Source organism: Myiozetetes cayanensis, unplaced genomic scaffold, assembly GCF_022539395.1.
Source record: "Myiozetetes cayanensis isolate MyiCay16 unplaced genomic scaffold, myiCay2020 scf2-11, whole genome shotgun sequence".
NCBI classification, from domain to species: domain Eukaryota; kingdom Metazoa; phylum Chordata; class Aves; order Passeriformes; family Tyrannidae; genus Myiozetetes; species Myiozetetes cayanensis.
The window spans coordinates 94,532,634-94,547,943 of NW_026087411.1; the positions used below are offsets into that span (position 1 = coordinate 94,532,634).

The 15,310-nt window shown below is 38.1% G+C and overlaps 1 protein-coding gene and 1 long non-coding RNA gene across 27 annotated transcripts in view; one reads left to right on the forward strand and one right to left on the reverse strand.

Moving 5' to 3' along the window:
* Window positions 1-15,310, reverse strand: part of DLGAP2 (DLG associated protein 2) — a 448,813-nt gene that overhangs the window by 98,481 nt on the left and 335,022 nt on the right. For 15 of the 26 annotated variants that reach the window (XM_050315348.1, XM_050315344.1, XM_050315364.1 and 12 more), the window contains one exon: window positions 1,428-1,493. The exons of the other annotated variants lie outside the window; for them this stretch is intronic. In XM_050315348.1, the coding sequence (XP_050171305.1) occupies window positions 1,428-1,493 (66 nt within the window). The remainder of the gene's footprint in view (window positions 1-1,427; window positions 1,494-15,310) is intronic. 26 annotated transcript variants of the gene reach the window in all.
* LOC126639974 (uncharacterized) overlaps window positions 1-15,310 on the forward strand; it is a 35,630-nt gene that overhangs the window by 6,078 nt on the left and 14,242 nt on the right. The gene's annotated exons all lie outside the window — the stretch shown is intronic.

A 15,310-nucleotide genomic window follows, 5' to 3' on the forward strand; every position in this document is an offset into this window, starting at 1 on the left:
TAAGCTTCTTAAGTAGGCCAAACCTCCTATGTCCTGGAAAAGCCTATCACTATTCATTGACTCTAAAGGAACTCCAGAGATCTACAGTTTAGACATCTACTACTGAATTACTTTCCAGCTCTTAGATTAGATTCTAACCCATCTGAACTCCTTTCTGTGTGCTGTGAAATGGGATATCAGGACAAAAAAACTCCAAATGTCCAAGAAGGCTGAGATATTTGCTCATTTCGTGACTCCTCCATAGGATCCACTTGTGGGATTCCTAGAAAGCCTCATGTTTAACAATATCTTCCTGCTTACACTGTTTTGATTACAGCAGAAACTGCCTAAAGGTTCTTCAGCCTCTTCTTAACATATCCTTCTGTCAGGTCTTCGGGTCTGGACTTATCCTGTAGCTTTTTTCACTTTTTTTGAATATTAAGTCCAATACAGATATTTTTACACTGAACATTTATGGAACTCCCTGATTTGAGTGTAACTGAGTGACAACACTACTTGTTTTAGAAAATCCTGTTCTAAGAGATTGTTCAAACATAATGACAATCCCTGCCTAAATTCATGCTCCTTGTTCAAATTGCTGCGTACTTTTCCTTAATATAGCAACTATGATTTATCTTCCTAGCAATGTGCAACAATACGGTCAGGCAGAGAGCTTATAGGATTCTTGTCAACTACAACAATATCCTAATAACACAAAATAAACTGTTGCAGTGTTTTAATGGGAGCATATGCACAAAAAGAGAAAAATTACACTGACTTCTGAAATGTAAGTAAGCTCACGCTGAATAAAGGGAGGTTTAGCTAGCAAACATACAGGAACCACTTTCCATATTTCTCTTCCAAAAAAACCCATGTAAAGTAATTGCATATAAATCAAAATTTTGATGGATTTCACATAAACCAGTGAGAATCTGGATATGAAAATACAGGAATAGAAACACAGTTTTGCACAATCTAAAGGCATTTTACTACTAGCTTCGTAAGACAGAAGTATCAAGATTTCACTTGTGGGATTTAAGATTTTCTGATTTCTCCTTGCTTCTGTTACTTTTTCAAATTGAAAAGGTAATGTTGCAAACTCCACCTGCAATAAGTATGTTCTCTAAGGGGTAAGACAAAAAGACAAAAGAAGGAAGGTTGGTAATTCTTCTTTTGAATTCTTGGTTACGTGTGTGTTACCCAAATCAGGTGGTTTTTTTCGCTTTCCATTCTCTAACCTTATAGAGCAGGTGAGAAATTCCCAGAAGGATTTTACTGAGAGGTTTTTGGCCACTCTCACTGATACCACGTGGTGCCATGCCCGCTGTGGGCTCTGTGGCTGAAGAGAGGCTGTACCCCAGTGCAGCCTCCTGCTGCCTGACCCCGCGGCTGTGCCCAGCCTCTGGATGCACAAGCAGTACCAGTTATCTGAGAGATGGTATCTGTACCTAGCTCCTCCTCTGGCGTCCCTGGAAAACTGAAGCCCGACTTGAGCAGATCGCCACCCTCTTCTTCTGAAAAGACAGAAACAAAGTAGCTATTTAATAACTCTGATATTTTTCTACATCCGGACATAAACTCTCCACTAGTTTTTAAATCCACCCAGTGATATCTACTGCCATTCAGTATCTCTGATTACGTGAAGCTGCTGAGGTGCTATTATCCGCAGTATATATGCCTCTTTGCCAATTGTTCTAGTGCTCATCAATTATTATTAATTTTTTAATTTTGCCATTTTCAAATCACTAGTGTCATAATATTAATAAATGTCTTTTTTATAAGATCTTTTACATTGTTCTTTTCAACGTTTCTCAGTCACATTGAATTCTACTGCCTTTTAGGCTTCATGTATTTATTCTAGAAGAATCCTTATTGTCAGTCCTTCCAATTGCACCTTTAGCACTTTACACTTACGATTCTCAGGCCACTTCTATTGCCTTTTATACACAATCAATTCTGCCATTGTGAACTCTGACAATGCCGTGATGTTAACTTTGTCCTATCAGTAACATTTTCTTTTGTGCCAGACATCACTTCTGTAATTCTGGAAAAGTACTTAAATGCAGGTGATACGTATGAATGCAGAAACCACCTAAATGGCCTGAGTGCAGCTCTGAGCTACCGTGCTTATACCTCTTTCAGAGTTGCAGTTTATTGCCTCTGCATTGCCTTCCTGTCATCCTGGAATACAAACTGCCTTTGGACCAGGCACTTAGTTTAGATATTTCTGTAACAGAGCTTCATATGGAAAATTGAGTCAGTAAAACTTCTGTAAATTGCAAGATTAGTGTAAGAATACATAGATTAGGATACAAAATATCACAGTAACATGTTTCATGTATTGACCCAATACTATATTTTTAATGAGTTTTATGGGTTTTTTTCCTATTTCCATATTTGCTGGTGTCTCAGTATATGAGTATATGCAGCCTTTTACTTTATTCTTCTTTTCCGTCTGTGTGTGTTACAAGCACAGACCCCTGAGAAGAGCTATGGAGCACTCCATAGCCTCTTGCTCTAAGTTCAACCATCAGCTCTTCAGAGAAAGATAAAAATCAGGTATTGCAGACCATAGTTTTTGCAATGCACAACTGATGACTGATGACTTCTAAATAACTCGCATCAGTTCTTGTTACCGTACCCTCAGGCAGACATTCCCGAAAGTTTAAACCAACTCAGACTTTTCTTAAGAGTATCTCCATGTCTGCATCAGACAAGCTGGGTTTTTTCGTGTAGCTTACAATAGGCACACTGTTTTTCCCATTTCAATGCTCCATTTAACAAACACATGCATTTTACATATTTCTTGGTCTTGGTTACACTTTTTATTTGTACTCCAATTTTTTTCCCCAATTATCTCACAGGAAGCAAAACGAGTTAATGTACTCATGTGGATCTCTCAAGCAATTGCTCTGAGATTTTAACAATTCCTGAGGTTAAGAATATATAATTGATAACAATGGGTAGTATAGCACAAGGATGTTAAGACTGTTGGATAGGTTGAGCTGTCAAATGAACATCTTGTTTATAAACTCAATTGTTAAATAAACTCACTCTGCAAAAATACAGTCTACAAGAGATCTCAGTAAGTGACAGATAAAAAGTCATACATAATTTATAAAATGACTGGCATATGAATTTAAATTAAACTTCATTTGGAGAGGTAATGGACAACTCTAATTAAATAAAAGCACAAATTAGGCAGTTTCCATGGAGACTTTGCTCATATGATCCGCCTATATTGTATAACTCATACTCCTGTCCTCTAATGTGGCTGCACAGAAGTAAGGAATAAGGAATCAAATAAAAGCTATAACAAAAATATTCTGAAGTATTGTTTATATTCTTGTAAGTGATTATGAGATCTTACTGCTAACTTCAGTAGATGTTAATAAAGATGATTTATATTGAAACAATAGTTTTATATTTTTGAAAAGCTATAAATTTATTCCAAAGGTCTATCATGCACATATATTCAGAAACAATCATAAAATTTATGCATAACGTTATTTCTTCCTTGCAAAAAATTAGCATACTATAACAAGCTCTACCTAAAACTAGACTAAAATGTTAGGAGTAGGCTACAGAAAACTAAACATTTGTGGGTCTGAAGAGTTGGAGGAAAAAAGAAAAAAAGAAAATAAATTAATTTTCAAAATTTAAAGGAAAGGTCATACAATGGGATCTGTAAGTCAGATTCTGACTTTGCTGTAAACATTCCTGTGCAAATTTGGACAATACAATAATCTCTTTCTGTCTCAATTTTACAGTAGAATTAAGATTAAAATTAATTTCTTTCTTGCAGCTATCCTACATGAATATACATGAATATATTTGTTAGTGTCAGTGAGCCTTTTGTCTAGAAAAGCCTATAGAGAGCACAAAGAGATAGAATTTTCTTCCTGTAGAAAAGCTGTATTCTGTTTTGAATAGGGTCAATTGCAAATATTTCAAAGGAACTTAGAATTCCTTTGTGATTTCCTTAAGTTTATGAATCTGTATGAGGGATATGAGCAGCTCTTAGTGATTAGTTTACTTCCTAAGCATGAGGACTTATTTCTTTGTATTTTATGACTATACCTATTCACATCACTATTTCATTATTTATATTGTCTTTTAAAAAGCTCAGTTCCTTCAGTCCTTGAAGACATTGAATTTTTGTATTCTTCACTTATGAGGTATAATTAACCTAGAGTCTCAGTGGTTCTTGCAGTATTACAAAGCTAATCTTCATATGAGGTTGAACCGTACTTCAAACTTGTATTATTCGTTCAGAAACAGCATACATGATCTTTGTTTATTCAGTTTAAATTTCTCCTAGAAATTATAATTTTTATTATTGCCCACAGAAATGGAAAGCATGTCCTTCATTCATAAGCACAGCAGCAACCTTCATATGTCATAGTAATGAAGTCAGGTAGATTATTGCAGAATTATCACACATTCTGAAATGCAGGTGTAATAGAATGTGTGCATTCATTTTATATCATTCACCTTCTCTGTCTCATAAATCCACAGTATCTCAGCTTGCCTTCTGCTACCTCCTAGTAGAACATTCTACACTAGTGGACATAGAAGAAAACGGTACTCTTAGCATGGAATGCTTCAATGAGCAAAGGATGGCAAACGAAGATCAGATTATGAGAATAGGATGATTTACAATATAAGTTTTTAAACAATGTATGGAATACACAGTTCACAGACAAGGGACTAAACAGACTGGTCTAAACAGAAAGCAAGAACCTTCCTCTGAAACTGAACCAAAAAAGTAGTGGGAAAAGTCTCAAAAGAGCTCAAAATAGTGACAAAAAATGAAAGGTTCTAAAAGCACAGATATGTTGGCTTCTGTGAAAGTTGAATGTACAGTAAAACGATGCTGTGATCTGCATAATCAGGAGAGCACAAACTGTCATTTACATGTAGTATCTCATTTTCTTTTTTAAAAAAGTGACGTATCTGTCATGCATTCCAGTGCAACACTGCACAGATGATACTCAAAACTGTGATAGGAACCTTTCACAGCTGAAGTTCTCCAGACTTAGGCTTGGAAGCATCAGGAGACATTGCTGAGTTGGAACCAGCTTGACAGATCCAGATGGCTCATTCAGGCCTGAAGCTACTACACGTACAGTGGGAAATGACACAGGCCAGCACCCAAGATCAAGCTGGCATGGCACAGCTGTTGTCCTCAGAACAGGCTGGATGTCTGTTAGGAGTGTGCCCTGGCTTGTGCTGTTCCATACCCTGCTAAGGAGACACTATCTAGGGAAGCACTGGTTGGTATGAGCCAAATCTGGGCAAAGGTGTGCTCAGTGGCAGGGATGAATAATCACTTTGCCCATACTTCAAATTTTATCATCTCAATTTTAACCTGTCAATCTACTATCTGACATAAATATCAGTTTAAATTCACCACAATAGGCCTTTATATTTGCCCTCATTTTTTATGGATTCATTCTATCCTTAATAACCAGGCATACTGTTTCCATCTCTTCATTGTGCTTCTTCCATAACCTATCCACAAAATAGGCCCCATTCTCAGTGGACTTGTTACTCATATACTTTAAAAGATTTACATCAGCAAGACTTATAATCAATTATCTGTCTTCTCCATCACAATATAAGAGTAAGACTGACCAGAACTGATATTGAACTTCTCAGTTCAATGGATTTTAATTTATTCATTATTGGCCCACACTGGACCTCACACCAATTTTTTTTCCATATGTACATTTCTTTCACCCTGCAAGTTCCCTGTGGTAGCTGTTGTTTTTTAGTTCTGTCTTATAATGCCTACTATATTGTCTGACAACATATGAAAAAAACCACAGGCCTCAAAATATCTGAATTAAGCTGCAGCTGCAATTTCATTTCATCACACAATTACAGATCACAGAATCTGTCCAGAGTATGAATACAGGACACCCATCAAATCACTCCACGATCTGAGAAAACAAAATCACCTCTCCCAGACTAGACATACTTAGAAATCTAGAAGAGATATCTCCTGTACCTCAAAGTCCACTAGCCTGCTATGCAATTAAAGTGTTTCTTGCAGGTGGCCTTTGATTCCAGCCAAAGATATCCCCAGTCTGTTCTGGTTATGTCATGAGAACAGAGAACTAAGAATTGTCATGAGGCTGGTCCTGACCTAAGGGAAATGACCTAATGCCTGCATGGCTGAAACCTGTTATGGATCCCTAATCCCTCCTGGGAGACAGCTAATTGGGTTGGTTCAGACCTTCCCCAAGCAGCCAAAATCACTTCTGGCAAACCTATTCTTCTCCACATCTAATCCTCTAGAGTTTACATCCAATCAATATTATAACATCTATATAGTAAATTAGACATGGTGAAGGCTCCTTCTCTGGTCATGAGGCCAACTGGTGTGGTCTAGCCATATCTTCAAGAACAGGTTGGCTTCATCCAAACTGTGATGAGGAATGATCCCTTGCCCGTGATAATCACCTGGGAATTATTTGGGACAGTGAAAATTAGTTGGCCAAGCTTAAAACTAAGACAGGGACCTCCCTGATCAGTATTACAAATAATCAAATTCCTATTTGTTGGGCCTTTCTTCTGGCGCTGTTTAATTTACTACTACAGATGTAGGCCAGGTGGCAGTATTGCCAGTATGATATTCTCATGCATTGTTCTGATAGCATGCTGATAAGCAACAAAAACACAGCAGGGCAGAGAAAACTCTGATTGAAATAAATATTAAAGATGATAGGATCAGATTTAAGGTTATTGAGGTTTCCTTTGCAAGAGGCCTGTGTGAAAAGTATTAACAGTAAGAGGAAGTCATTGTTTAATTAAGTTGCTTTTGCTTTTCTCATCACACTCTCTTTTTTTGTTCTTACTTTTCTCACAGACACACAGATACACAGATACCCAAGTGTTCCTGATGAGCCCAGCAAAGATCTGCTCATCCCAGTATGCTGGCTCCAGCACTGGCCCAAAAGGGATGTTGCTGGAAACAGGGCAAATACATAGATTGCCTAGAATACTTTTCCAGCTTCCCGCAATCAGCACTTAAGGGACTTCCTGAGACAGAAATTTAATCTAGACCATCGTTTTTAATAGTCACCAATGGATCTATCCTCTATGGATTTATCTAATCTTCTCTGAGCCCATTTATACTGATAGCCTCTACTGCATCCTGTGCCAATGCACCTCACAATTTAATTATGCTTTATTTGAAAAAGAATTTCCTTTTTGTTTGTTTATCAGGATGCCTGATAATTAAATTAGGTGCCTCTATTCCTTGGTTGTGAAAAATAATGGATCATCGAGCCCTACGCACCATGTCTATATAATTTATAATTGTGTAGACATCTACCATATCCCTGCCTTATTCCTTCCTTTTCCAAACCAAGGAAGCAATCTGTTTAGTATTTTATTGTGGCAAAGCTGTTTTAAATCTTTCATCATCCTTCTCACTCTTCTCTGTACATTTTTGTTATTCTGCTATACCACTTTCAGACACAGAGGCCAGAAATTCAAATGGCTTTACAGTATGGCTTTTTCCTGTGGTATGATGTGGTTCTTTGCTTTTTTCTTCTATTTTGTTTTTTAATAGTTTCATCTGCCCTTTCATAACTTAGAGAATTCATTAGTCATATTAAATTGTGCCCAAGAGATATAATTTGTTTTGCTTTACAAACACAAACATATTTCTCTTATATATTACGCTAATAAATATTGAAGAACCCCAGCATTTTACTTAGCTTGGGTTACTACCAAGACTACTAAAACCAACAACCCTCTCCATCCCTTGAAGAGCAAGACTGAGGAATCCCTGATCTCTTGCTTTCATCCATCCTGTCCACCTTTTTACAGCATAGTTTCAAACAGCAGGACTATGAAACCAGGCATCAGCTATCAGAGGGAGTAGCCAGGCACACAGCCCAATAAACTGGGGACAAGGAGATGACTGTGTCCCTCACATACTGTCTTGGAAAAAGAATAAAACAAAATATATTGTAGGGGACCACTGAAGCTGTCAGGGATCCTATTGGTCTTGGCACATTAACTCCTGCATCCCAGCTTTTGGCAGATGCAAGTCATCCACAAAACACAGGTTGCCTTAGCACTATTGTGGTGATCACCCTGAAAGGCACTGGTTCCCCACAGAAGCCTTTCCCGAGCCAGCTAGGAACATTTTGCCTCTTGGAAGTCTTTCAGAGCTACCTTATCACTTTCTCCCCAAAGATCTTTAAGTTCCTCTTCTGTGTCCCACTTCAAGCAGTAAATGCAAAAATGTGTTAGATAATGCTGTGGAGTCTTAAGGCAGAGTCACTTTTCAGTCATTCCAGAATTTAAATGACTAATTCAGTTAAATAACTATCTCTCCATAACAAAAGTATCAAGTGACTGCAAGCAAAAAAAGAGTAAGTCAGTGACATCATGTTCAGACATGCCTCTCCATGACATGCTTCAAAGAGTCTAAGAAATTTCTAAAAGCCTTTTTTTCCTGATTTTTCCCAGCTGAATGATTGTGTCAAGGCCCTGATTGAGCTATTTACCTTTTACTGCTTTTCAGGATCTGTGAGAGGAATTTCAAATATTCTACATTAAAAAGTAGGAATATTAAAAAATATCTTATTTTATTCTATGAACCCAAGACTTCTGGATACCCGAGAAAAACCTTTAGTTTTCAATATATTTCAAATTCACTTTGAAGAATAGCATTTTTTTAAGACTCTTCTTAAAAACAACAGAGATCTCTAATACTAAACTATGTTTAAAAGAACACGAATTTTGTAACCTTTCCATTTTCAGGTTAAAACTAGATATGCTCACATTATATTTGACTTTACTTTTTGGTAAAAACCACAACCAGATATACAACAATTATTACTAGTGGGTCATGGCATTCTGATTTTACCAATTTGTTTTATGGTGGGGTAAAAGGTCTGAGCAGTGTCCCTGTCTTTCAAATGTTCAATAAATAAGATACTTTAACATTACAGAACAACTGCATTTGTTACACTGATCTACCATGGCAGGAGACATTTAGCATGAAAAACCTTTGACCCCAATGGGATGTGAGGGCAAAACCAGCAATTCCACTGAAAATGGAAATTAGCTTTAGTAGCTGCAGTCATGAAACCCCTCAATAAGGCCTTTTGACATTAGATGATGAAGTTCTATATAACTGGAGACAGGATGCCTATGGCTTTCATTCCTACACAAGCCAATTTGTGAGGATCTCAGTGAGGATTTCTGTGAACACTTCAATGCTGGGGTGGTATGATTGACAGCTGGTGGGGGTTTCTTATTTAGCAAATATGATTATATAATATATAATACGTAGCTTCCTTTTGGTGATTTAAGCAGATATGAAATGCAGTACCTATTAAATGAGCCATTTTTCTCTCTCAAAAATAGCAATAACCACAACAAGGTTTCTTCCTAGAAAGAATCATGGGTCTGGAGCAGCTGTAGCAGGCAAAGAGTGATGGATCAGGATGCCTCATTTCTTTGCCCTGTTTTCATCATCCCATAGATGGTGCTGTAGTTATGCTCAGATTCATCCCTCAGATTTAATGCATTTTCCAATGAACGGTCATTAGTTCCTCTCCCTTCCCCTTTCCATGCAATTGCAATGCAAGACTTGATCTCTCATCTGCTTCCTTTCATCTTTCTCATCTTTCCCTTGTCTCCTATCCCTCTCTTTTCCATCTCCTTCATAGATCTGCTTTATTTTTTCTTCTTTTTCCTTTTAACTCTCCCTCACCAGTCTTTCCATTCTGTTTTTTCTTCCTCTTCTTCCAGCCTACTGAGGTGCAAGTAATATGTCATAGGTTGAAGCTCACCTGAAGATTTTGTGCATGCATATATACTCCCAACTATGTGCTCTACTGAATTATTTAAACCACTAGGTCTTTAAGAAGGACTGCAAATAATTAGAAAGACCAAATAAACTTTTCCCCCTTCCCACAGCAATTTTCAACTACAAATTATAAAAGCACAATTAGGAATAACTTAAAATTAATGAAATTGTTAAGGGAGAATCTAAAGTGAAAGAAACATCGATATTTTCAAATTAATTCCATACAGTTTTGGCCTTTTTCACAAGTTAAAAGAGATATGAAGAAGCACATGTTCAAGCTAGAAAAATGAAACTTCTAAAAATGAAAAAATAGGATGCTTCAACACTTGAAAATCTCTTTTTCCCCCTACATTTTTACTTTAAGAAGGAATTTGCTTTGAACTGACCCATATACAGTCTCAGTTTCAGGAAGGTTGTGTTTTACAAAGGAAAGGTTTCTGCCAACTGTGAGCTTTCTTACTAATGCATTTGTTTAGCACTCTGCACAGTGGGTGCAGCCCTTCTTGGGTCCTCTGGTTGCTCTAGAAACTGTGTAATATATAGCAGATATTTCTGTGATTGCTAAGGATACACAGACTCAGTGACTCATTACATTTTAAAAACAATTACAATGGGGCTGAGGCGGACCTTTCTGTTTGTTGGTTGCAACATTCAACTACAACCTGTGCAGCTGCAGAAATGAAGGTGAGGGAGAATCAATTCTGTCCGTGGCTGTTGCAGTATGCTTTTAAGATATAAAAGTATGCTGAAGTTGTAATGATTGTTTAAAGAGAGCACGCTTCCAAAATGGTGATTGTAACCCTTTGCGTAACGCTTCTTGTTCCCAAGATTCCTCACTGTACCTCGGAATGTCTAAGAGATACCTGAAAGGTCACCTATTGATTGCTAACCCTTTCTTGTAATTGGTTGGTTTGTAACACCTCCTGAACTCCCACTGGTCACATTGTAATCCTCCAGAAAGGTATTTAAGCCATCACCAGAACAATAAAATCCTCTCTGCCTGCATCTCTCCTGCCTGGCTGCTGGCACCGGTGGACCCTCTGGGGGGCCATGAGGTGGGGTGGGGTGGAGGGGTCAGGGGGAGGGCACGCTCCCCCTCGGAGCAAGGGGTAGAAGGAAAGGCCTCTTGCTCTGGGGTTCCCTCTCCCTATCCACCTCAGCGTTCGTCACGTGGCCAGTGAAATTGGAAAGCAAAATTATAAGCTGTGCATTATGGGGTGGACAGAATCAATATATAGAATGCTGCAAAAGGTGTACAGATTCTTGGCCAGTTCCTAATCCTCAAGTTTGCCAGACTGATCTCCCTAAAAGAGATTAAATTTTCATTTCATTTCTCAAGGATAGGCTTTTCACTGAAGCATCTGGGACCCTGGGCATCCTTGTCTTTACTGTTAATGGGGAGGAGTGGGCAGCTCTAGACTGATCACTGTCCAGCCCATGTGTCCAGGGACTAAGGGAAGTGCTGGATTGTCAGGTTCTTCACCTTCACCTCAGGTCCTCAATAAGGGCCTAAAGCAAAATGACATTAAACTAGACTATCAAGATCACTTAAAAAGGAACTGAGAAACTGAATACAAATATTTGCTCTCAGCAAAGACACTACTTGTTCAGGTCACCTTGCTAGCTGCAGTTATGTTTGTAGCTGCTACACTGGGAGGGGAACAACCTAAATTCTTCCACATTTAAGTGCTGCTAATCGTCCTTGAGCCAGACCTTGTTCACTACAAGAATTTCTCATTGAGGTCTGTATGTGGGCAAATACCCATGGAGAGGTCACTGATATTATGCACATGGACTCTTTCTTCTCATGTATCTGCAGCACTAAAGGTGCTTTGGACAGATACTGGCCCAGCCTTTTCCTGCCCTGGCAACAATACATGATCAGAAATACATGTTCTTTGGAAGAACTCACACAGCTGAAAAAGGAGTTTAATAATATTAGCTTAGATGCTTGATCAGATTTGGATGGTTTAATGTGCTTAAGCATATCAGCTCTGCTAGTGTAACTATCCATCTGCCTGGGGGTAAAAGTACCTGGAATTAGATCATATCTGCCAACAGTATAATGGTGTAAATAAATTCGGCTACCAAGGTTCAGCAGACACATGGTGACTTACTAAAGTTCTGCAACACAGTGGTGTGTCAAGGCCTTAATTTTGATCTGGCAATTACAGGTACAAAATATATAGGAAACTAACACATAATTTAATTTACAATTACATTTGTGCAGTTTCACCATCTTGAAAACAGTATCTTTCAATTGCAATCCATTTTTTTCACCATCTGACTTTAGTAACTGTTTAGGACATCCATAAACATTTGATGAGATGTTACATATAGTTGTGTTATTTCAGCCATGGCTGCATTTTCAGCAGGAGGAGAAAGGCTTGTATAAGGGTCTCCAAAACTCACATTACAAATGGAAAACAAATGAATACTGTTGGGTGCCATTTTGCTTCTCCATATCTTTCTCCATATCTTTGTTTATTCAAGGCCATAAATAGGGTCACCAGAAAGCCCAGAAGCTGCAAATTGAATATTGAGATTTTAATTTCTGATGCAATGTTCAAATCAAGCCCAGATTGGTAGTGACAAATTCCTCGGCTGAAAATGAATTAGCAAATTCTGTCAATTCCCACAGGAGAGGTGCCCATCATGACAAAACTTTCACCTCTCCTTTGTTGTCTCAGAATGAAAGGACAAGGGGAATAAAATAACCTGTCAATTTCTCACCCCACCAGAGTCAAGTCATGTCAGCAAGACAGTACTGGGAATCTTTCCTCCACATGCCCATTATTCACCCATGCAACCAGATATAGTTCCTAGGCTGTCATTTTGGTATCTCTTAAGAACATTTGTGAGTGTTTCAGAATGCAAAGCTGGTTTCGCTCTATAGAAATCCATGAGTAAGGCCTCCACAATTTTAGCAATTTGGTCTCTCAGTAATGAGATTTAAAATGAATTTAAATCAGTGCTTAATTTCTGCTCTTTCGGGACAATGGCAGTGATTAGTAGTAATGTTTGACTTCCACTTCCATTTTTTTAATGCAGCTGTAATGCCGTCTGCATTTGGCTTCTGCTTTAATGATTACTAATGACTTTATTTTGAAAGTAATATAACTTTTTGTATTCGTTCTCTGGCCTCTGAGCAAAAAGCTAATTTGAGTTGAATTATGCAGTCTGTTCATAAAAGACCTTCCATTGGTTAAACTTTATTTGGAGTCAGTCCAAAGGAAAATGGCAAAGGCACTGAATACACACCATGCACTTACAGGTGGCAGGAAGAAAATGAGTGTGTGAAAATGGCAGCTAAAACTAAATAAGCAAAAAGATGTCATACTAACAGGCAGCGTGTATCGGTGAGTTTCTAGCCATCAGTTTCCAGTACTGAAAGCAGTTAATGGGTTGAAGTTGACTGCTGCACCCTTAGTTCTTCAATGTGGAATCATCTCCCATCACATCAGGGAAGATAATCACCTTTGGTAGCACTGATGTTGTACTCATGACTGCAATCTCTTATTTAAAATGCAACCTATAAGCATGCCTTATTTATGCATCCCATCCTTTTGGATTTCCTGAGGAGTATTTTCATGACTTACTCCTTGACGGATAAGTAACTCTGTGGGGAAGAGGGTTGTTGTTGAGGTTTTTGTTAGTGTTGTTTTTCCTTCTCTCTTTTTTATTTTTTTTCAATTTTTTCCTATTCTTAAACAATATAAACTCATTGAGACCTAAATTTATTTGCAGGAATGTATCTGCTTTGATGAAGGTTTCCTCTCCCAGTCAAAGAGAAAAGGAAATCTGCCTTGGAAGAACTTGCTAATTTTTACAGTGATTCAGAATAGGAGAAGCAGCTGTCAGCTGTTACTTTATCTGGGTCAGGTTTGGGGTTAGAAAGCAAGTCCCTCACTTTCATCAAGCACTCAAAGTATCTTGATGTTCTGGCCTCGATCTTGTCTACTTTGGGGGTTTTTTTGGAGCTATTTAAATTCATTTAAATGGTTAAACATTTGTTAAGACAGAGGGAGGCTGATTCACCGTGCCAAAAGTCTACTAGTAATGTCAAGTAGAATAGAAAAAGCAGAAAAATGTGTTTTGAGTTTCTCATATTGCCACTAGTGGTGATACACCTCTTAACCCATTCTGTAAAAAGAAAACCAAACCAAACAAACCAACTAACCAACCAAACAAACCCAAAACAAAAACAAACAAAAATCAACCAAACAAAAAACAAACAACACCCCCGCCCCCCCAAAAAAACCCCCCCCACACACAAAAAAGGAAAAAGAAAACAGAAAATTTTCAGTTTCTGCTGGGTGTGGCTAGGATGAAGCTTGCTTTCTTCATGTCAGCCCATATGAAGGAGGAGCTGGAAGGAGGGATATTTGTGGTTATGGTATTTGTCTTCCCAAGTCATCGCTATGGGAGTGGCTGCACACTTGCCTTCTGATGGGAATGAATTCCTCTGTTTTCTTTGGTGCCATATACAGCTGTTACTTTCTTTATTAACTGTCATTATGTTGGTCCATAAGTCTTCTCACTTTCCTTATATTTTCTCTCTGTGCCCTAGGAGAGGGAGTGAGCAAGCAGCTGTATGGTGTTTTGGCTGCTGGCTGGAGTCAGCCTTCCACAGTCTTCTTGCAGTTGTGAAAACCTGCAATCCCTACAAGTCCTGTGATATTGAAAAAGTGTTTTCTCTTCAAATGTTCAATTCACCAAATAAGACCTATTTGAATATCCTCTGCACTGACTTTGAAATTACCACCATTTGCATCACCCACATGGTGGACCCAATGGACATTTGGACTTGATGATCTTACAGCCTTAACAATTGTGTTTTACAGCTCACTCCACAAGAGGGAGGGAGAAGGATTTTTTCCTCCACAGAACTTGACGTAAAGTCTTTTGATTTATGGATAAAAGTAACTAAAACTTGCCACCTTTGAAAGAAATAGAACATGACATATTTTGGTGTAAAGCTTTCACTGGTACTGAATACACACCATGCACTTACAGGTGGCAGGAAGAAAATGAGTGTGTGAAAATGGCAGCTAAAACTAAATAAGCAAAAAGATGTCATACTATCAGGCAGCATGTATCAGTGAGTTTCTAGCCATCAGTTTCCAGTACTGAAAGCAGTTAATGGATTGAAGTTGACTGCTGCACCCTTATTTCTTCAAGGTGGAATCATCTCCCATCACATCAGGGAAGATAATCACCTTTGGTAGCACTGATGTTGTACTCATGACTGCAATCTCTTATTTAAAATGCAACCTATAAGCATGCCTTATTTATGCATCCCATCCTTTTGGATTTCCTGAGGAGTATTTTCATGACTTACTCCTTGACAGATAAGTAAATCTGTGGGGAAGGGGGTTGTTGTTGAGGTTTTTGTTAGTGTTGTTTTTCCTTCCCTCTTTTTTATTTTTTTTCAATTTTTTCCTATTCTTAAACAATATAAACTCATTGAGACCTAAATTTATTTGCAGGAAT